The sequence below is a fragment of the Gorilla gorilla genome, chromosome 18, assembly GCF_029281585.2.
Source record: "Gorilla gorilla gorilla isolate KB3781 chromosome 18, NHGRI_mGorGor1-v2.1_pri, whole genome shotgun sequence".
Taxonomy (NCBI): domain Eukaryota; kingdom Metazoa; phylum Chordata; class Mammalia; order Primates; family Hominidae; genus Gorilla; species Gorilla gorilla.
The window spans coordinates 85,378,842-85,400,621 of record NC_073242.2 but is presented as its reverse complement, the minus strand read 5'-3'; the positions used below and the strand labels follow the sequence as shown (position 1 = coordinate 85,400,621).

Here is a 21,780-nt window from a genome sequence, read left to right as displayed (position 1 = left end):
AGGTCCCTGCTGTTTGCTCTGCACGGAGGCTCTTTCAGGTTCAGGCTCACGCACAGTCACGGGGCCCCAAGTGACTCCACACCAGAGAGGCTGAAGGAAAAACCAGCCAGTCCTCTTTCCTCTGGGGGAAACAGACAGGACAGGTGGTGAGTCAGCTGCCGGGGGAATTCAGGGACACCTACGTGTTCTAGGGGCTGACACTGAGGTACAGCAAGGAAGCTCTTAGGCGCTTTTCTGTGTGGAGAGTGCAAGGCTGGCTGGCCCCGGCAGGTGCTGGGAGTGGGGTTGTCTTCCTCCAGACATCCCCTGATGAGTGGTGGTGGGTGGCAGAGGTGAAAAAAACATGAGAGGGAAGGAGGTCTCTTCTTCAGAGACCAAAACACGGATCTGGGCTCCTGCAGCATAAGGTGGTTTCCCCAGCATCCAAATGGCAGATCCCCTAGGTGGAGAGTGGCTGGGGACCCTAGAGACAGAAAAATATGGGGACCCAGCCCTGGGCTCAGGGCATCTGGACATCAGCAGCTGCCTGGCTGCAGGTAGCTCCAGCTGAACAGAGCTTTATATTCCTCTGCGCCAGGCTCATTCCTCCCTCAGGGCCAGGGTGCTTGTCTGGAACTTTCTGTCCCCTCGTCCTCCCACTCTGAAGTATCTGCTCCTCCTACCCCCAGATCAGGCTCTCACATCACCTTATTTTGTTTTCCCTGCAGCCCTTAGCATTATCTGACATTATGCAGTCACCTACTTGTGGGCTTGTTTGCTGCCTGTACTGCTAGATAGGAAGCTCCATGAGAACATGGAAAGGGAAGGATGTTGGCTCTGAGCTGCCCCCACACCAGCAGGTACTGCAGCCCTTTCTGGCCTGGTATGTCTCCTCATCGAGAGGGCAGAAGTGGTGGCTTCCACTCTCTTCTGCCCAGCTCCACAGGCTGCGAATCCACACCAGTCCACTCCCGGGAACGCCTTTTCCAGCTGTCTGGCTTGCTGTGGCCTGGGTCTCGGGTTCACTCCTTTCCTGCTCCTCACAGGTGTAAGAATACAGGAAGGGGGTGCCTGAGTGCCAGGGAGGCCTTTGCCCACCAGGAAGCTCACACCAGACAAGGCTGTGTTGCCCTAGGGATGGGCCAGGTGCCAGCCATGGTGCCACCTGCCATAACGGAACTGTGCTTGGACTCGACTGTGTCCAGTGGACTCTCCAGGGAGTCCCGCTTAGCTCTCAGTCTCTCCTTCCATTGGAGCCTTCCCCTCCTTCCTACTTGAAGGCTGACTTGACTGGGAAATTCCATGGAGGAGAAATAGCCAGAGAAGGGACACTGTTTCCCAGGGGCCTGCAGTACAGTCCTTAACGTATCATAGTCCTAGCGATTCCCAAGCAATCATCTCTCCATTCAGGATAATAAAATGGAAAAAAAAATCCCATGGGAACAATGAATGTTTTCCAAAATGGAAGGAGAAAAGTATTCCAAAGCCACACTGACTTTTCTGGGTTATAATCAGTATAGGAGATTTTTAGGAAGAGCTGGCTGGGAGATGAATACATTTGCTCCTGGAAGATCTCACACACCGTGTGTGTGTGTGTGTGTGTGTGTGTGTGTAGGGGGTGTGCCTTTTGTACTGTGTCTGCTATCTGGCTGAGATTCAGATATCACGCTCCCCACTTAGTCAAAGGGAGACAGACAGACCAGAGGCCTGTGGCTTGTGCCATGCCTGAAGATGAGGCACTCCTTGCTCTGGGCTGTAATAAAATGAGTTAAATAAAACGAGTCATTATATGTAAAGTGCTTAGTATGTGCCTGGCAGCCAGTAGGTGCTCAACAAATGGTAGCTGTTTTTATTCCTACTATTGTTATTAAGAAGAATGAAGCACTGTACTCATATGGGTTAGTTCTAATGATCTGAATAGGTGTTTTCTGCAACCAGACACCATTCCCTGCTGTGCTCATTCCTGTATCCACAGCACCTAGCTCAAAGCCTTGCATATCATAAGCCTGCAGTGAATGGACCCATCCACTCCCCCATTCCCTCTTTCCACAGGCCCTGGCTCTGTGACCAAACCCAAAGCCGGTCTTCCAGGAAGAAGTGCTTCCTTTGCAGAATCCACTTCCCGACTTGGCCTCCAGGAGGAGCGGCAGATGGGCCCAGGTCCCCCGCTAGTGCCCAGCTTCTCCACCTCAGGCTGGCTTCGGATATACCCTCAGTCACCCAATTCCCCAGTACCTGGAGGAGCCAATGCCTGGGCTGGATGACTCTGCCCCATGGAATTAGGATTTTGTGCATTACATATCAAATTTTACATTTAAAGCTGTCTATCATGGATGATTTATCAGACACAGAGACAACCAGGACAGTTTTCCTCTGTGAGGAAGATGATTTTTAGCAAAGACAGGACATGTGTATAATAGACAATCAAATCACACAGCAATCAGAGATGAATGCTCTCCATCCAGAGGCTCAGATGCAGAGCCCAGGTGCTTGGAGGCTGTACCTGCCCTCCGCCCCCTTCTCCAATCTCCAGGTCCCAGAGGGAGGATCACTGAGATTCAGTCCCAAACAGGGACAAAGAGCTGCTTCTGGAAAGAATTCTGAGGCTATTTTCTCCTCTCCCTCTCTCCCTCCCTCCTTTTATTTAGCCTTGCCAGTGTAGCTGTATATAGTTCAGTCTTAACAGTTAATATAAATGTTTGCAAATTAGAGGCTTTTATATAGTACTTATTCCATTCACCACTTAATAGAAGCCTAGAAACGTTACCCCCAAACAGTCCCTGTTCTAGGACACTGACTTTCTACAGGAAGGAGAGCCCTGTAGGTCCTCATGCTTACCCGGGGGAGGCAGAAAACATAGCCCTTGGTGTAAAAAGAGGAAAGACAGTCAATTCAAATGGCTATCCTCACTCCACAACAAGGCAAGGAAAGTTCTTCTAAGGAGGGGAGATGGTGGCCAGACAAGGCTTGTTTTGTTTAATACATATTTTTTCTGTACAAGTTAATTGCCCAAGGACAGGTACTTAGACAGTGTTGTGGCAGCCCCAATTTAGAACTGTCAGCAACTCTTCCTCATCTGCAAAATAAATCCGGGAGTTTTGTAGCCCCTGCAACTTGCAAAGTTGGTGAGTTTGCTGGGAGTTTGCCAGAGGGGTGGATGCAATGGCTTAGGTTGTTGACTGTGCCACCATATATCTTTCATACATAGCGGAGTCTCTTCTCGTTCATTTAAGGCAGCCCAGCACTATAAAGAGGAGGCAGTGGGGTAACACAGACAGAACCTCTTGTTGCTGTGCTTATGGGCTCAGGGGCCTACCTTTCTCTCCTTATCACCATATTCGATGCCCAAAGTGTCCATGGCCCGGACGATGGCTGCCAGGGACTGGATGGTGTTGCTGTAGACAACAGGCTTGTATTGTTTCACGTCTTCTCCGGAGAAGCCATCTTCATGGATGATCCTAGAGAAAAACCACACACACCACACCTGATGAGAGCATTGTCCTCATCAACACAGAGAGCACAGGCATGAGAAGTACTGGCTGACTGTGGGCCAGGTCCAGCCGAGATGCTGAGTTACTGAGTTGCTACATTAATGTCATAAAATCTAAAGGAAAAAGCTACCTAAATTACTGAAAAACAGAATCTTGGAAAAAAGAAATGCAGTCTTTTCACATTCCCTACATAATGAAAGAAAAATCCATCAATGAGGTGTGATAATACTTGAAAGCACTTAGAACAGGAATGGCATACATTAAGCACTCAATGTATGTTAGTTATGAGTATTTTAAGCAAAGTTCGGGGTCCCAACTTAGGTGTACACCCAGAGGCATACTGTTGAAAATCCCTGTAAAAAGTCTGCAAATGGATGATGCATTTTTCTTTCACAGAAAACTCACCGCTTTTAATGAAGGTAAAATGATTCACTTAAGACAAACAAATAACCATCTTTATCTTTGACAACAGAAAAGTCAATAAAAGGGTTTGCCTACTTTTTCATCCTTGGCTAGGATTTAACCACATACCACCCTCGTTCTCGTGGATCTGAACAGGGACAAAGAAGACATAAAGGGGACATCATAACTTTCAGAGGCCACGTGGCACTGCCTGCTAGCCACTCAACATGTGCTCACTGCTGACAAGGATCCGGACAGGAGAGAAAGCTAGAAGGAGGGGCTCACGCCAAAACCAAAAGAATCCTCTTATAACTAAAGTAATCCAGAAAGAGCAAATGAATTTTAAGATTAACATCCTACATTTGTCCTCCCCCAATGAACTATGTAAACTCTTCTGTGGTCACATTTTCAGTCCCAGATAGAACACTACTTGTGACACGTTCACGCACCAATATAATAACTGAGACCTCCTTTCTACCATACCAAGGCTCCTTCCAATTCCTTCATTACCTTCATGCAGGAGAAAATGGCTAAAGATTCTTCTCCTTTTTTTAAAAACAACAGTTTTATTGAGATACAGTTCATATACCATAGACTCTACCCACTTAAAATATACAATTCAATGGTTTTTAGTATATTCACAAGGTTGGTCAATCATCACCATAATCTAATTTTAGAACATTTCAATCTCCCCAAAAGGAACTTTGTATCCATTAGCAGTTACTGTCCATGCCCTGCCCCTACCCTAAGCAACCACTGATCTACATTTTGTTTCTATAAATTCGGCTATTCTGGACAGTTCACATAAATGGAACCATACAATGTATGGTCTTTTGTGACTGGTTTCTTTCACTTAGCACAATGTTTTCAAGATTCATTCATGTTGTAGCATGTATCAGTAGCTCATTCCTTTTTATTACTGAATAGTATTCCACTGTATGGATGTACCACATTTTATTTATCCAGTCATCAGTTGATGGACAATAATGATTCCTGCTGCAAATTCCACTTGGTGCTGGTTTGCAGGTCTTCACCCTGAATTTCTCTAAAAAGCAGATCAGAATGACCCTATCAACTTTCTGTTGACTTTAATTATTCCTAAGTCCAGTTTTGTAAAAGTATCTTGAGGGAGTACATAACCAGTACAGGCTACTGGTGCACCACCCCAGAGAGATCTCAAAGGGATCTTTGCTAGCTCCCACTGTAAACAACTAGAAAACCAGACAAAATATATGAAACAAGCATCTTCAAACACTGGAGAATAGACAGTGCAGGACTGTGATCCCTGAGAGAAGGGAGACCAAGGAGGAGAGTCCGGTGATGGCCTGGGCATCCGCCTTTAGGTGTTTACTAGACCACAGTGCAGGAGGGAACCCAGGCAGAACACAGCCATTTCACTGAGCTGAAGAGAAAAAGTGAGTTCAGGAAAGCTGAGGTAGCTGGAAGGGCAGCGTACCAGAGGGGAGAAAACTGCAAAGAGAGAGCACTTCAGATGCTTCAGAGAGTGCATAGGGGTCCCCTTGGAGTCTGTGGCTGGATAGGGTAAGATTCCACAGCTGGTCAAGGAACAATTACTAAAGAAAGAACAAGCATCAGGGAGCTTATCAGTTGAACGCTTCCCAGAGCTCATTCAAGGCTGGGTGATATTCAAGTTCCAAACAGCCAGAGTGAAGAGTCCTTGTTGAACGCCTGGGGCACTCAGCAGAGACGCCAGAAGGCTCATGCCATAGCAACGGGGCTGAGCTAGCTCCAGAGTAAAGGCTGCTTTAGACCTGCCCTCATGAAACTTAAAAACAAAGTTAAAAAAAAATCAAGCTGATCTACAAGTAACTTAACTACCTGGAGAATAAAGTCCAACAGTCTTTACATGAGAACAACAAAATCTAGACATTCAACAATATAATATTCATAGTATCAGCATCACACAAATAATTCCTGAATATGCAAAGAAGCAGAAAAGCATGACCCATAACTATGATAAAATGCAGTCAACAGAAACAGACCCAGCAGTGACAGAGATCATGGAATTAACAATAAGAATTTTAAAACATCTATTTTAAATATTTCTAAGAAATTGAAGGGAATTATGAACATAATGAGGAAAGAAATGGAAGACGTTAAAAAGAACAAACGGGAATATCAACTGATGAAAATATAATATCTAAAATAAAAATTTCACTGGGTGGGATTAACAGCAGATCAGACATACAGAAGATGAGTGAACTTGAAAACATGGCAATAGAAACTATCTAAATTGAAACAAAGAGAGGGAAGAAGCTGAAAAATGTATTATGATGTTTATAACATACATAGAAATAAAACTTCAACAATAGCACAAAGGATGGGAGGGATAAAATGAAAGTATACTCTATACTGTAGAAAGATTCTTGTATGTGAAAAAAGTAGTATTAATATAATATTATTTGAAAGTAAAGTGTAATAAGTCAAGATACACGTTGTAAACTCTAGCGTAAATACTAAAAAACAGAAAAGAAAGGCAACTGGTACCTAGATTCCCCTAAGAGGGTGGGACCCTTTGGGTGACCTGAGTGGTGCAGGCAGGATTGGCTGGTCCCCATGCTATGATATGCTTCCCCAGAAGCCAGTGCATTGAGTTTCTCACGCTTCATTTGGGACCAGCAGACCCTACCACTCTCCTGGGAATGTTCTCCAGACCTATGGCTGGCTCTGGGACTTCCTTCAACCTATTTCACACCTATTGATATCATTAATCTTTATACGCACTTGATCAGGTGGAAAGGGTGGGATTTTATTACACCCATTTGACACAAGAGAAAACTGAGGCTGAGAGAGAATAAGTAATTGCCCCAATGTCTCTCAGCAGGTAAGAGCCCAGGCCAAGAACAGGATACAGGTCTCCAAGCTCACAGTCCTTTCTATCACACCTCAATTCATGGGCTGAAAATACTGCCTGGCAGGTCTCAATCTGTTGCCTGGGGTGTCCCAAGATAAAGAAGCTTCATTTGCAGTTTGCAGAAATGTTGCAATTTGGGGGAAATTGCTCAAATCATGATTAGCCCTATAAGTTGTTCAAACTGGCTTATATTAGGTTAAAAATAGGCTTCCTGTTTCTGGGTAGAATTTTATATCTCCTTCTACTACAATGTAATAAATACTTAAGACCAGAAAATTTGGTCCATACAGAACAACAAGAAATATCCTTTTTGTTTTTCAGATGGAGTCTCGCTCTGTCTGTCGCCCAGGCTGGAGTGCAGCGGCGCGATCTCGGCTCACTGCAAGCTCTGCCTCCCTGGTTCATGCCATTCTCCTGCCTCAGCCTCCCAAGTAGCTGGGACTACAGGCGCCCGCCACCATGCCCGGCTAATTTTTTGTATTTTTAGTAGAGACGGGGTTTCACCGACAACAGGAAATATTATTCATACTCCCAAAACTCAGAAAAACACTGAATTTTTAAATGTTAAGTCATCCCTCTAGCTTTTTTTAATGCCACATTCCTCTTCTTTTTTTCTTGCTAGTATTGATTTGAGGCAAATATCCTTAAATGTATCAATAAAGACCTCTTTATTTTCTATTTCCCCACACCATTTTAGGAAGGCTGAGTAGAGCAGTGGTTAGAGGTTGGGCATTGGACAGGATGAGCTGTGTGTCCCTGGTAAACAATTTAATCTCCTGAGCCTTGGTTTCCTCATAAGCAAAGAGTTGGGAGGAATAAATGTTAAGTGCCTACCATATGGTAAGTATAAAACAAATGGTAGCTAATAATATTTTCCACCGGACGCAGTGGCTCATGCCTGTAATCCCAGCACTTTCGGAGGCTGAGGCAGGCAGATCATGAGGTCAGGAGTTCGAGACCAGCCTGGCTAATATGGTGAAACCCCGTCTCTACTGAAAAATACAATAATTAGCCTGGTGTGGTGGCATGCACCTGTAGTCCCAGCTACTTGGGAGGCTGAGGCAGGAGAATCACTGCAACCCAGGAGGAGGATGTGGCAGTGAGCCAAGATCGCACCACTGCACTCCAGCCTGGGCGACAGAGCGAGACTCTGTCTCAACCAAAAAAAAGTAATAGCATTTTCATTCTAAAAATCCTGCAAACATAATTTCTTTCATTTGCAGTATAAGATAAGCAGAATAACTGCAGCTCATGTTTGAGGGTTTACCCTCTGTGCTAAGTGCTTTACATGTGTCATTTCATTTAACCTTCGAAACAATTCTAGGAGATAAATTATCTCCTCTTTACAGATGAGGAAACTGAGGCTCAGATAGGTTAGGCCACTTACTCGACATACAGCTGGTAAATGGCAAATGCTGAAAGGCAGGGCTTCTCCTTCTGCCATGAGTCCCTATATCCAGGAGAATCCAGAGATTTCACCCACAAAACAAGCATTGGAGCTCGCCCTGTTGTATCTGCCCAATGTTCTGGCAAGGAAAGGAGGCCTCTGGGTTGGAGTTGGAGATACAGCTCTGGAGAGTTCAGTCTCATGTGACAGCCCAGGTCTGAGTCATGGAGGTGACAAGGCCAGGATTTGGAAATCAGGAGCGAGGCTCCACGAGATACCTTAGCAACAGTCAGTGGCATCTCACATTGCAGCAGCCCCAGGTGGGCTGTTCATCTACATAGCTGAGCGATAGAGTGCAGAATCAAGCCCCAGAAACATCATTTGAGCCCCTGGGTCCAACCATGCCTGAAGCCCACCCTACACTTTTGAGTGATATGAGCCAAATAATTCCCTCTCAATTTTGCATAAGCTAATTTGATTTGGGCTTCTGCCACTTAGAACCAACAGAGACATGACTAAAAGGTACATATTTTGTACCCTGATAACAATAATAATCAGAGATCATCTCCCAGAAGACTTGTTTACTAATTTTTAATTTTTAAAATTAAAGCACCACATCTCACCTATCTCTGCTTTCTTCCCATATCTCCTGGCATAGGGTTGAGCTCCAGACAGTGCTTGAATAAAGTGGGACATAACTACATGAGTCAGGAGTACACAGATGCACCAGACCTGTCCCTCTCCAGAGCACTCACTAAAGGAGGCAGACGTGTGTGTCCCTGTGTGTGTTGTGTGTGTGTCAGGGTGGGGACCTACTAGATTTCTTATGACTGCAAAGCCAGGACATAAAAGGAAGATCAAGCTAGATTCTGAATTCATGTCCACCCAAAACTCAGGGACGCTCAGGGGTGTTCCAGGCCACCAAACCAGAAGCACCATAAGGAACAGGAGGTCTGAACAACCAAGGACTGACTGTGGAGTGTTTGACTTTGGACAGAAACCGCCAGCTGGACTCTGGAAACCTGGCAACGCTGCTGAGAGGAGATCTCACGTGGGTATGGGGAGAGACAGAGGGTGGCAACCAAGCCCGCCTGCACAGGTCTGAGCTTTCTGGGAAGAGGCAACCAAGGAGAAACCCTGGTTCTCCCCGCACCTCCATTTCTCTCTCTGCTGCCTTAGGGACCCTGCAGGAGGCCTGGACTTGGGCTCCCTTTGCTCTCTGCTTCCCCCTTGCAGTGTAGGACTGCACTTAGCTGCAGTGAGACTCCCCAGGCACGCTGGCCTTATATGGTCACAGAACCACAGGCTTGGGAGCTGGAAGGGACCTTGGAGGCTCGTCTGGCCCAGCAGCCATTCTCCTTCTCTGAATCATAGACTCCTCTGACAGTGTGACAATGTACCAACACATACAGTTTCCCCCCCAACTTCTGGAGGGTCACAAACTCAGAGGCCCCAGGCTGTTGGGATACGTGGTTTTTCACTCCATCTCCAGCTAGATTAAATGCCCCTCATCTGCTCCCTTTATCAGTGCCCTGGCTCCTGCCCTGGGACTGGACTGCCGCTCCTCCTCCATCACAATCCCTTTAATGATCCACAGGAAGCAGGGGCTTCTAGAGCCAGACTCTAGCTGAGACTGGGTGCTTGTTTCCGCATCTGTTCCTGGGAGATGGGCGTGGTAACAGAGCTGGTTCATGGTTAGGATCAAAAGAATGAATCCATGTAGAGTGCCCAGCACAGTCGCCAGTCAATCAGTGCTAGCTATTATTGTTGCCATACTTGGTACGAGGGACGGGGGAGAACGTGCAGTCAGTCAGGTGTCCCATGTCTGTCCTCTTGAGGAAGAGGATGTGAAGTGGGTCCACGGGGAGGGAAGGCTGGGAGGACCACTGCTTGTCAGGAGGAGGAGGGGGAGAAGGAGGGGGAGGAGGAGGAGGAGGAGGAGCAGCAACAGCAGCAGCAAGGGTTAACAAGCCACAGTGGAGAAAAGAAGAACAACGGCAGAGGGGGTTTCTCCGGACCAAAGCAGAGAACCTGCTCATTTACCATTTACCAAATGAACATGTTGGGAGTGGTTGTGGGATGAGAAGGTGGATTTCCTGATTTGAGGCTGTCTTAATGTGTCATGAAATATGTTTCTGAACACTGACGGAGAGCTGTGCTGTGGCTGCCTGGGTTAGGGTCAGGACCCAGTGCTTCACTCCCATGCACAGCACCAATGGTTTCCAGCCGTCAGGGAGATCTCGGCAGTAATGGGACGTGGCCCCTGAAGCCATCTGCCTCCCCAGTGGAGGTAGGGACAGACCTGCCTGGCCTCATATGACACATTTTTAATCAAACAACTGTCAGATGTCAGTGAGGGAAGAAGCCACATGCCAGGAATTGGGGGCTCCACAGAACCTACGAGACCAGGATCTGGACAGGACGGTAAAGTGAAAATGCTGGTTACAGTGTGTGTTCTGTGCAGCTGTTTTCATAAAACTGTTTGTGGGTGGGGGCAGGAGGTAGGGTGTGGTATGGAGGGAGAAGGAAGGAGAGGGAGATGTTATGTGAGGATGTGTAACAAGATGTATTAATAATCACTTTTGGGTGGTGGCATTCAGTGATTTTTTTAAACTTTCTTCTTTGTATGTTTTGTTTCATGTTTAAAAATGTATACTTGTTATCTGGAAGAACAACAAGTCATTTCCAATGGGAGACAGACACTTCGTGTTTAACCTACTAGGGACCATTTTGACCTAGAGAGAATACTTGAGTAAAAGGGGTAGAGTCATTGATCAGTACGAATCTCCTGGAGTGACACATTTGGGTTCAGCCTGCTGGAAGGTCTCTTCTGACTTAAAGCCTATGAGGCCTGGTCCCTCCCAGAGCTTCTCAATCTAGATGGTAAGATAAGGCTAGTGCCAAGAAATGAAAATTAACAACAAAAAAGTGGCATCTGCCAAGGGCCAGTTGAAGGATGTGCTGGCTGCCACCTGAAAGCCACTCCCTTCTCATGAAGAGTTCCTTTCCCCGCCTCCTTTGCCACGAAGACTGGCCAAATAAATGGTTCTGCTTAGAGTCCACACAGAAATAGTCATTTTCCAGATGGAAAACTGTGATATGGGGAGGAATAGATGTGCCTACAGGCACATTTAGTTTGTGGCAGAGCACGGACAAAACCCCCAGAGGCCTTTCCATTGTGCTACAGGCCTCTTACCTCCCTTGATGCTCCCCTGGGAGAGGGGAGGTGATGGGTGACACCAGGTGAGAAAAACATCTAATCAAATGCAAAATGGAAAGATGTTTTTACCTTCTGTCTTAAAAGATCCAGCTCCCAATAATTTAGAGGTGTTCCTGTAGGGGTGGGGGGCAGGGGTATATTCTGTAAGCATCTCTATTCATTGATTCCCTAATTCATTTTTCATATATTATTTGCATACCTACTAGGTGCCAGCCACCATATCATGGGCTGGGATAAAAGCGACAGACACAATCCCTGCCCTTGTGGAGCTTGCATTCTAATAGGGAAGAACAATATGAAAGAAGTAATGTCACAAATGGTTCTATAAATCATAATGGGAATAAGGGGAAAATACAACCTGAAGGAGCACCTACAGTACAGGTGCATGGTGGAGGGTGGGACCGGCCTCTCAGGAAACAGCAGTGACCACGGAGCAGGTGCTGGCTGGACAGACAAGGTAAGACAATCCAGACAAGAGAACAGCACCGGTGCCTGGAGACAATGCTGTGTGGTCCCTTTGCAGCTCCAAGAGCCCCGCTTGTCCCACAGAGTGCTCGGGAAATGTGTGTGAAATGGATGAAGGCAGCTCACGTGCTGGCCGGTGGGACCGGAAGCCAGAGACCCCAGTCAGCAGGGCTTCCCTGGAGCTGGCACTGGCACGGGTCTGCCGTTCCCTCCTGAGGGAGGCTTCCATTGACTCAAGGAGAAGGCATGAACAGCAAGCTGACTCAGTGGGGGAAATGTCACCAACACCGCCTGGTTGAGAGGCACTGGCAGGCACTGGCAGCATACCCACTTGGAGGTGGGCTCAGCAGAGGGCAGGCACCCCAGGGGAAGGGGGAGAGAGGGCCCCGCCTGGACCCTCCTCCCTCTTCTTCTACCTGTTGGAGCTCCCACTAACTCTGCTCTTGTATTTCCTTTCCCTGGAATGTGGTCTTGTGGCCAGTGGTGCTGGATCTGCAGGAGGGACCTGGCTTCCTGACTCAGGGGATACCATCAAGACTGAGGACTAAGCAGAGTGGTCTGCAGTGGTCCAGAGGGCACACGATGTGGACACGGTGGCGGCTGGGGACTGGGAGGGCTTTCTAGGAACTGCAGCAGCCCAAATCCCCTAGAGAACACCACTCATTCCTTTGTTTATTCATTCCCTCCATGAATATATATATACTGAGCACCTGTTAAGAGTGGGGCACACCCTGAGTCTCCTATTCACTGACAGTTGGACTGTGGGCAAGTTCTCAACCTCCCTGAGTCTAGGACTCTCCCCTGTAAAATGGGGACAATGATCTTGTCCTTCACAGGGTCACTGGCAGTATTAATGTGTGGGGAGGGTCTGGCACTCAGTGGGGCCCAATAAATGTCAGCTGCTAATATTATTTAAAAGTCTCAGGCAATTCAGTGCCAAAGCAGGGCTAGACCACTAGTCTTGTTTCCCAAGCCACGGGCCCTCCTTCCACCTGGTGCAGCAGTGCCTTGACTCAACTGAATGCGGTGTTGAGGGGCCAGACAGTATCCATGTTTTGAATGACTGGCTCAGAGGGACCACCAGTTGGGCGGAGGTAAGATGTGTATGTTTTGCAAAGCAATTACTCTGGGCCTTAATTTCTGATTTCCCAGAATTCCAAGAGCGCAGAGGCCCCTGATGGGAAGTCAGAAGCTTTGCTCTTTACCAGGCATAAAGGCTGCTTCCTTGACTGGCAGAGCGCAGCCATCCCTGAGATTATGGCCTCCTTCAACCCCTCCACTGACGGCATCCTCCTCTTCTCATCCAACGGAACTGACTGCTATGTACCGGGTGCAGTTCACACAGCACCCAGGAGACTGGCGAACAGGACAGACAGAGGCCCTGCCTTCAAAGGACTCACAGCTCAATAGGGGAAAGCATAAAGAAGTAAACAAATATTACAGAGTAATAAACACAAAACTAGTAGTTAGTGGGGAAGGGTAGAGTTAAGAGCCATGAGGTGGCATGAAGCTGAGGCCTCAGTGATAAGAAGTGGGCCTTGCATATTGGTGAGGAAGAACACAACAGGCAGAGGGAGCAGCAAGAGCAAAGGCCCCGGGGCACCTTTAGTGTTCTAACACTAAACTAACACTAACACTAAATTAGTGTTCTAATTTAGTTCAGCAGGGCTTGAACCTAGTGAGTGACAGGGAAAGTGGGGGATGAGGCCAGAGGAGCAGCAGGGACCAGTACTATGGCTAATGTACTACTCGAAATTTTTTCTCAGCTACACATTAAAACAAATGCTCACCTGTTAAAAAAAAAACACATTCGTCCCCAAACCATCTTGCCTCCCACCAGTGGTTCTGCTCTAATTGTGGATCACTTTTAAATGGCAGCTTTCCCTCCTCTTTCCCTGACTTCTCCAGCCCTGACTGAAAGGCCTGTTCTTGGAACACTTATAGATTATAGCCCACACAGCTAAGCAAAAAAGAAGAAAAAAATATCAGCCATCAACCCACCAGCTGGAGGGAACCACCATCCACATGTTGGGGTATATTTCAGTCCTTTTACCTGGGAGTCCGCACGAGTATTATTTTCCCTAAAATGGAATCCCACTGTACATGTTTTCTACACTGAACTGTATATTCATTTTAACAGCTGTTTATGAAGTGCTTTCTTCATTCCAGGCACTGGGTACAGGGCAGTGAGCCCGACCTGCAAGGCCAGGCCTGCCTTCTGGAGCTGCTGTCTAGCCCAGGAGCTGTGGGCGTGCAGAAGAGGGGCACCAGGCTCCATCCAGCATGGCCAGAGATGACTTCAGGAAGAAGTCATTGATGTGGCTCCATGTCACCCTGGGGTTCTATTAGCTGCTTAGTCTCATCATCTGAACGGGCCATGAGCTATTCAACCAAACCCCTCACGGTGGACATTTGGGCTGCTCACGAATGAGAGCTCTTTCCAGCTTCAGATTCAGCTGCTTGGGCTGGGGGGCTTGTCTGACCATGAGGGTGCTTCTCCCAAGGGAGGCAGAAAACCACAAAACCTAGATGGGACAAGATCGAGGCTGGGTGACACCTAGGCCTTACAAAGTGAGGATGAATAACGTGAGCACAAATGGATCCCTTGGCTATTTGGAAAGAAGAGAAGACTCAGCTAAAAATCCAGCTGTTTAACTGTGGGGTGAAGCTGTATGATATGCGAACATTTATTTAAAAAATAATTATGACCACTTTAGTAATTAATAATTAATTATTAATTAATACTATATAATTAGTATACTATACTATATACTATATTAATACTATATACTATACTATAAAATATATTAATTAGTAATAATACTATTAAAATACTATATTTAATACTATATTTTTAATACTATATTAAAACTTGATATTCTAATATCAGAATAATATAGAATAAAAGGGTATTCTAAAGAGTTCTAAAATAATAGTAACAGGCAAAATCAGTCCCCCAGAGGAATGATTGGTACAAAACAAGAAGGATGTCCTGTTGACAATGACTTGCAGAAATCTATTATAAAGATGCCATTTTTAATAATGGGTAGCTCTGGCCAGAAGCAAAGATGTCAGCTGCCAATTGTCACCAGACAGGGCCAGGGGCAAGGCCAGGACTTGTGATTCCAGTGCAGAGCCTCTGCTGTCATTATCTGAAAAACAACATGGACCCTGCCCTTTCCCTCAGCTCACAGTGCTGGGGTGGGTGGAGGTGGGGGCTGCACAGGCCAGCTGTCAGTCCACGGCAGCGGCAGTGTAATGCTCAGAGAACTGCCTGCTAGAGCTCTGTTCCTTCTCCCCTTCTGGGTAGCATTGCTGGTCTGGGGCCCCTGGCCCTAGATTATAGATATCGTGACTTGAACTTTGGAGATATAAGACTCAGATTCTTATGCAGATTGGCCATCAACACTGTAACCCCAGGTGATGAGGGCAGAAGAATCCTTCTCAGGCCTGCATCATTGGCCCTGGCCTGGGGCTCCCCCTTGGTGGTGGAGGAAGTCCTTCAAGGCAGCTCTGTTGGCCTCCTCTTGGGAAGACCTCAGGTCTCCTGACCCACCCTCAGATTCCAGCCACTGTCTTTTTCATGCCTGTGTGTTTGGGAAATACTGCCACTGACTGTGGCAGCTTCCACCCCAATTTCGTCACTCAGGAGACCCGGGGTCTAAGTCTTAGCTCTGCTGCTGACCAGCTGGCATAAGCTTGGACAAGCCACTGGGACTCTGGACTCATTTTCTATGTGTATTGCCCAGCCTCTTGGACAGGTCAGGTGTTGGCTTTGGGGCTGGGTTGCATCAACTTCCTGTGGTTGCCCCGTTTCTCAGGTTGACCGAGGGCCACGGTCATATCTATGTCTATGTCTACGTCTACATCTTTGCCAAATGCATCCTTTCTGGGATACACCAGCTCACAAAACATAGTGACTCATGGGGGCAAAAAATCAAAGGGGTTCTTGTTGGACAAAAGATTGAGGAGCTCTGAAATAGAGACCTGCATACCTCATTGCATTCAGGGCTCTGCTCGGATGTCACCTCCTCAGACCAGTCTGACTACGGCCCCTTCCCTACATTATTCTGTGCCTTTATTCTTCCTTATTTTCCTTCATCACATGTATCACCACCTGGTATGTATATTTTTATTTGTATACCATCTGTTTCCCCACATATCGACGTGAGCTCCATGAAGACTGAGTTCACAGACTGTAATGCCCAGGGCAGAGCTTGGTACATGGCAAATGATCAATCAATGCTGGATGAATGGCTGAATGAAACAGGTGATTGCTTGGGACCTCTGGCTCTAAAATGAGGGCTCCACATATAACTCCTTTCTGTGAAGGTGGGTAGCCTGTAAACAGTGGCCCCAGATGGACATATCTCTCTCCACCATCCCCCACTCGTAGCACTGGCTGCCAATCCCATCTCCACCTTGCGGACTGAATAGTCTTCCCCCTTGGGCCTGGAGTCTGTGGCCCTTTCCTTGTGATTGTAACTAGACTCACTCCCTCATTCACTGGCATGGGTTCCCCTCCTTCAACCCTGATGTCTTGGTTCTCACAGGTTTCTAAGGGTCAGGACACACAGCTGCCTTATGCTGTCCTCTGTAGGCTTACTTCCAGGAAAATCCAAAACTGTTCTTTGAAACCCAATGGTTAAATTCACTGGTTATGTTGCAGGGACATGACAGAGAGCTTTATGGCTGCTGAGTCCTCTTCACAATGCCTTATGTGCAGACATGAGCTTTTGTTAAACACAGTAAAAGCGGCACGAGTGAGGCAAATTGGTTCAATGTCAATTTTACTGCCTAGATCTAAGTAACATTTCTGGTCTCCCATCTGCCTGATAAGGGCAGCTGCTAGATCTCCCTTTCATATTCTGCTGACATAACGAAGTGAGGTATTCCTATTAGTACATTATGTTTAGTATATGAACAATACTGTACATTGGGAGCAGTCTGCATAGCTTTTTAATTATATTTTGTGGAGAATGCGCAAGTACGGCTGCAGAGCTTTGCTCATCTTGTTCAGTCTTTGGGGAAAAAAAAAACTTCCTGCCTTCCTGTTGACTGTATGTTTGTTCATTATTTATGTTCCTGCTCATTAGCGCCTAGATGTGTTCTCATGAACCACAGGAAAGAGAAAAGACCACGAAAGCCGCTGTCTTTGGCTGACAGCTCACAGACAAGGCTTTTACAAACCCAGGTTACCTAAGACATTGTCCTTTCTGACACCAGGCAAGTCCAAAAGGCTCTGTCATCCAAGCAGACCAGGTGGGGCTCCGACAGCCTGTGGGAGGGCTCCTATCTGGGTTCCTCCTGGCTCCCTTGCGACTTGCTGTGGGGCGCGGTGGTGACTCACTGCAGAATATACCTGAGGGAGCCTGAGCTCTGCAAATGGCAAATGAGGGCTGTAGTGGACATCTGCTGGCTGCCTGTGCAACTCCTCCCTTCCTTGAGAGAGAGGAGCTCAACTTCCCTTGGGGGAACCATCCTTTCTCACACTTTGAGGATTCTCCCCACTTCTAGCCTAAGTCCCAGGGCTGAGTGAGTTCCTGATCCACACCTGTCAGTTAGTATCACAAACATGTGGATCCAGCCATGCCTGAAGCTAGTGTACCCCTAGGCTAGTCAGTGACATGAGACAACACGTTTCAGTCACTCTAGGGCAGGTTTCTGTTCTTAGCAGTCAGGAGTCTTGACGGCATTGAAGCTGCATAGCCCTTGGACGTTTGTTTGGAAAGATGGCAGCAGGGCATCGGATGGTCACACAGACTTGCTGATCTGAAAGGGGGTGCCTGGTTACTGAACAGGTTCTGAGGGCTCTGAGGGTTACACCACCATAGGACAGCAGCTGCCCCCATCCCATTTTGCAGCAGCTGAGCCAAGCAAGCCATACTGGAGGTCATTTTCTCTTTTGGGCATTTCAGGGATCAGCTGATCCCAAAGGACTGTCCACTCCTCCCCCGACTCCACCTAACCCCAAAACATGGGGAATTTCACTCCCTTGTGTCTCTTCTACGTTACAGACCTAGCCAGCCTGGAAAATGCTTTTCATAGGTTCTTGATTTTTCCCTTCCTGTTCTTTTTAAATGAAGACTTGTTTTTCTTCTCCTTGCCATGTGATTGGGCAGAGAAGGACACCAATACACCACCAGCAACCTGAAGAGACAAAGGGGCATGGAAAGAATCCCTCATTCTCCAGTGCAGGCTGCTTGGCACACATGCCTTTGAGATTTGCCACAGAGCCTCCTAAGCGTTGCCCCAGATGGTGGACCATTTTAGGTGAGTGTTCTGAAACACACAAAAGACGCCCTTCTCAGCTCCCTGCCTAGGAAAGTTCAAGGCAAAAGGTACAGATCACCCCAAATGGGGGCTCCTCAGGGAAATCATGATTTCTCATGTCCTCTGGGAGGACTGCTTATGGTAAAGTCCGCCAAAAGCAAGTCTGAATGCACATTCCTCTCCAGGGTAACTCATGTCTCCTCAAATGAAACGGCAGTGGTCAGTTGCCACGCCAACTTCTGCTGGACAAAGATGGCTATGTCTGCATTGGGTCAGGTCCCCAAACATCTCTGACTACATGGACGTGAGCCACATCCTTCTGGTTCCCTCCGCGCCACCCCTTTATTGGGCCTTTGAACAAGAGTAGGGAAGAATTCCAGGTGACAGCATGTCTTGCCAGAGGAATACATTCACAGAGAGACATAGCAAAACCCAGCCCAGCCAGTCTTCCTTTTCTGGTGGTAGACGTGGCCCAGAAAGGATGCCACTCTCTGTGTGGTGGATTTAAATAGCCCCGCCGCGGCTCCCAGGCTTCCCACTCCAGGCCTTCTCAAGTATATGGAAGTTCCTCATTAATAACCATGATAGTGTGGTCATGCCCCCAAAAAAAGAGTCCACAAAGATCACTTTGTGGGCTTCCACATCGATCCCCTCTCTAGGGATGTTTGGGTGGGGCAGTGTGTTCTGGCTGCCAAAGCCAAAGCACATACTTGGCTGTAGGGGTGGCAGACCCTGTGGTGAGCCCAGCTGTTCCCTCTCAGAGTCGGGCTCAGTAGAGGCTCTGCTGCAGTCTGAGAGGCCAGCAGGAGGGCAGGTATGCTCAGCCTTCATCACGGTCTCTGGGTCTCTCTGAGAGAAAGGCCTGCTTCTGGCCCAGCAGCTGGCAGCTGAGGAATTTTCAGTGTGAATCAAGCCTAAAATTGGTGCACGTTGAAGACAAGCAGGCTAAGGAGAACAGGCCCCTCAAGCTGCCATCCTGAGACTCTGTCCACTCTCTCAGACTCTCATCTGGATTTCAGGTAGAGACAAAAAGAAAAAAGGCCCACAGCCCACACTGCCCATTGTCACTTAGCCACGCCACAGTAGCGAGAGCTGGGCTTGGGAGAACAGAGTAGCGGCAGCCTCTGTTGAATCCCTTCAGGTGCAGGCACTGTGCTAAGGGCTTCACGGACACTGCCACACTGAATCCTCCCAATAAACCCTGCCTCCTGGCATCAGCCTTAGTCAAAGCTATGCAAGTGTTAGTACTAGCTCCACTTTGAAGATGAAGAAACTGGTTAATAAGAAAGTTAATGAGCTTTCCCAAGGTTATATGGCTATCAAACATGGGTGTTCTCAAGAGCTCTCCACTTTATGGACAGCCCTCAGACTAAATATCCAAGGAATACTGATGACTTCAGGCACATTCAGAGGAAGCAGACCAGGCTGGTGAGAGTCAAGACTTCTGACCAACTGTGAAAAAGGGTAAAGGCATTAAACAATGTCCACATTAAGAAGGGGTCCCAACAATCAGAAGATTTCTGTTGTCACACTGGCCCTGAGTCATAAACTCTTACCCCTCTTTAAAGGCCTTTCCAGTTTTCTAGCTTAATCCTTATCACATGAACCCCCGCCCTGCCCCTTCTGCAGACCACTCCCAGCACTGTCTGCTCAGCCCTGGCCAGTGCCAGACGCATGGCTACTGAAGGAATGAACAATGGATGCATGGATGAAGACTGTCTAGGGAGAGCTCTGACACTGTCAGGATCACCATCACAGTCACATCTGCTTATTATCACCACGGCCAGCAATGCTGAGACAACTGTCCCAAGACACTTCTGTATCCACTGAGCTTCAAGCTCCAACATGCATGTGGGTCAGGCTGGTATGGAACAGGGCAGTTGGAAACCAGGAAGGATGGTGAGAAGGGGTAGAGGATACACATAATTTCCAGCATTAGATGTGGCACAAATAGGGCTCCCAAGAATGGAATTCAGTTCAGTAAACATTTACCCAACACCTCCTAACTGCAAGGCCTGGCATTTGCCTCTTTGACTGGTGCAGATCACGTTTCCTGACAAGGAGGCGGCATTCACACAGCATGTGAGGCTGAAGATGCATTTGGTCCTATTTCAAGTGTGTTGTTCTCATTCCTGAGGGGCTTCCTAAAGTGGTGCTATCCATGCCCTCTGAAACAAGGCTTTCTTCCTGCACTGGCTCCTGCATGTCCCCAGCTCCAACATGAACTTGCTGACGCCCACTGATCACAAAATGTCCCTAAGGCTCTTCAGCTGGTCATGTAAGAATGTATACGCCATCTAAAGCCACGCGTATGTGTGCCTGGCAGCACTTTCCATAAAGAACAAAGGGCTGTGCACAGGAGTGGCCTTGACTGGGACATCTGTGTCAAAATGAGAAGCACTAACAATGGGGCTCTTGAGGTCAGAAATGCACAGGGCTTCCCTGTCTAACTTCAGACTGAAAGTTCTCCTGCCTACTCCCACCCAAGAGCTATTGCCTGCCCCAATCCCCTGTCTCTCCCAGAGGAGCTGCAGGAAACTCTCCCCTGCCTTCTCAGCACCTTTCAATCTTGGGAAGGGCTCTGTAACAGGCAGGGGCTGCCCAGAGGCTGCAAGTCTGTCCAGACTGATTTGTGGGAGAACAGCTAGGCCTGCCTCTGACACCACCCCACAGGGAAGCTGCTGGGGAACAGGGCTCTTCCTGAATGGCAAGTTCCAGGACTCTAGGAATATATCCACCATCATCAGGCCCTGTTGCCCCTCACTACGACAGAACCATGGGCAAGGGGTTTTCTGCTCTGGGTGGTGTGCCACTACCCATAACTGTCAAATGCCCAACACTCCCTTTCAGGTTTTCCAAACATTTCACGTGTTACTGAACAGTAACAACAGTTCCTCTTGACAAAACACCAACTTTGTGCTGGACATTTATATATATTTTCTCATGAAGTCCTCATGATAGGAATGAATAACCCAGTTATCCTCATTTTACAAATAAGGAGACTGAGGCTTAGGGAGGTTAACTGACTACTTGGCCACCATCTCAGAGCCAGTAAGCAGCAGAGCTGGGAGCTAAAACAGAACCCCACTCATAATCTCCACCTCAACAAGCCTGGTAGTGGCTCTGTTTCACAGTAATGGTGGGAAGTATAAGAATCAGAGTGATTGGCTGGCCTGCAGTCACGTAGCAGAGGTCTCAAACTGGCCATCTGCAGCCTGGATTTGGGCCAGGGAGATGTATTTTGTTTGGCCTGCAGTAGTTTTGAGTTTTTCTTTTATTTTTTTCCTTTAAGCAAACATTTATAAATCAGAAGAATTGTCACAAAAGGACACTGATTTCTGGTTCTCCTGAAGAATCAGACATGCTGGCCTGCCTCCTTAGGTGAGGCCTGAGTTTGGCTGCCTGCCGTGGGCTAGGCTGGTGCTCTCGTGATCCACACGCCCCATCAGGTGTCAGTCTACGCCCACAGCCCTGTCTACCAGCCTGCTGGCCCTGTCGGCATTGGGACTCCTTCACAGAGTCAGTTAATGGCATCAGCCTCACGTTTCAGGTAGAATAAATGTTTCCTGCATGTTGGTAAGAAGGAAAAGTGCTAAACTAATGGAAGATTTTTTTTTCATCCTAATAAATACGGGCTGTAGTCAGAAATTTGACAGGTCCAGTGAATCATTAGTGTGAACCATGTTCA

The 21,780-nt window shown here is 47.5% G+C and overlaps 1 protein-coding gene across 2 annotated transcripts in view; it reads right to left on the bottom strand.

Moving 5' to 3' along the window:
• The window catches only part of GNAO1 (G protein subunit alpha o1), a 170,082-nt gene that overhangs the window by 82,033 nt on the left and 66,269 nt on the right, over nt 1-21,780 (bottom strand). For both annotated transcript variants that reach the window (XM_004057667.5, XM_019012499.4), the window contains exon 3: nt 3,296-3,437. In XM_004057667.5, the coding sequence (XP_004057715.1) occupies nt 3,296-3,437 (142 nt within the window). The remainder of the gene's footprint in view (nt 1-3,295; nt 3,438-21,780) is intronic.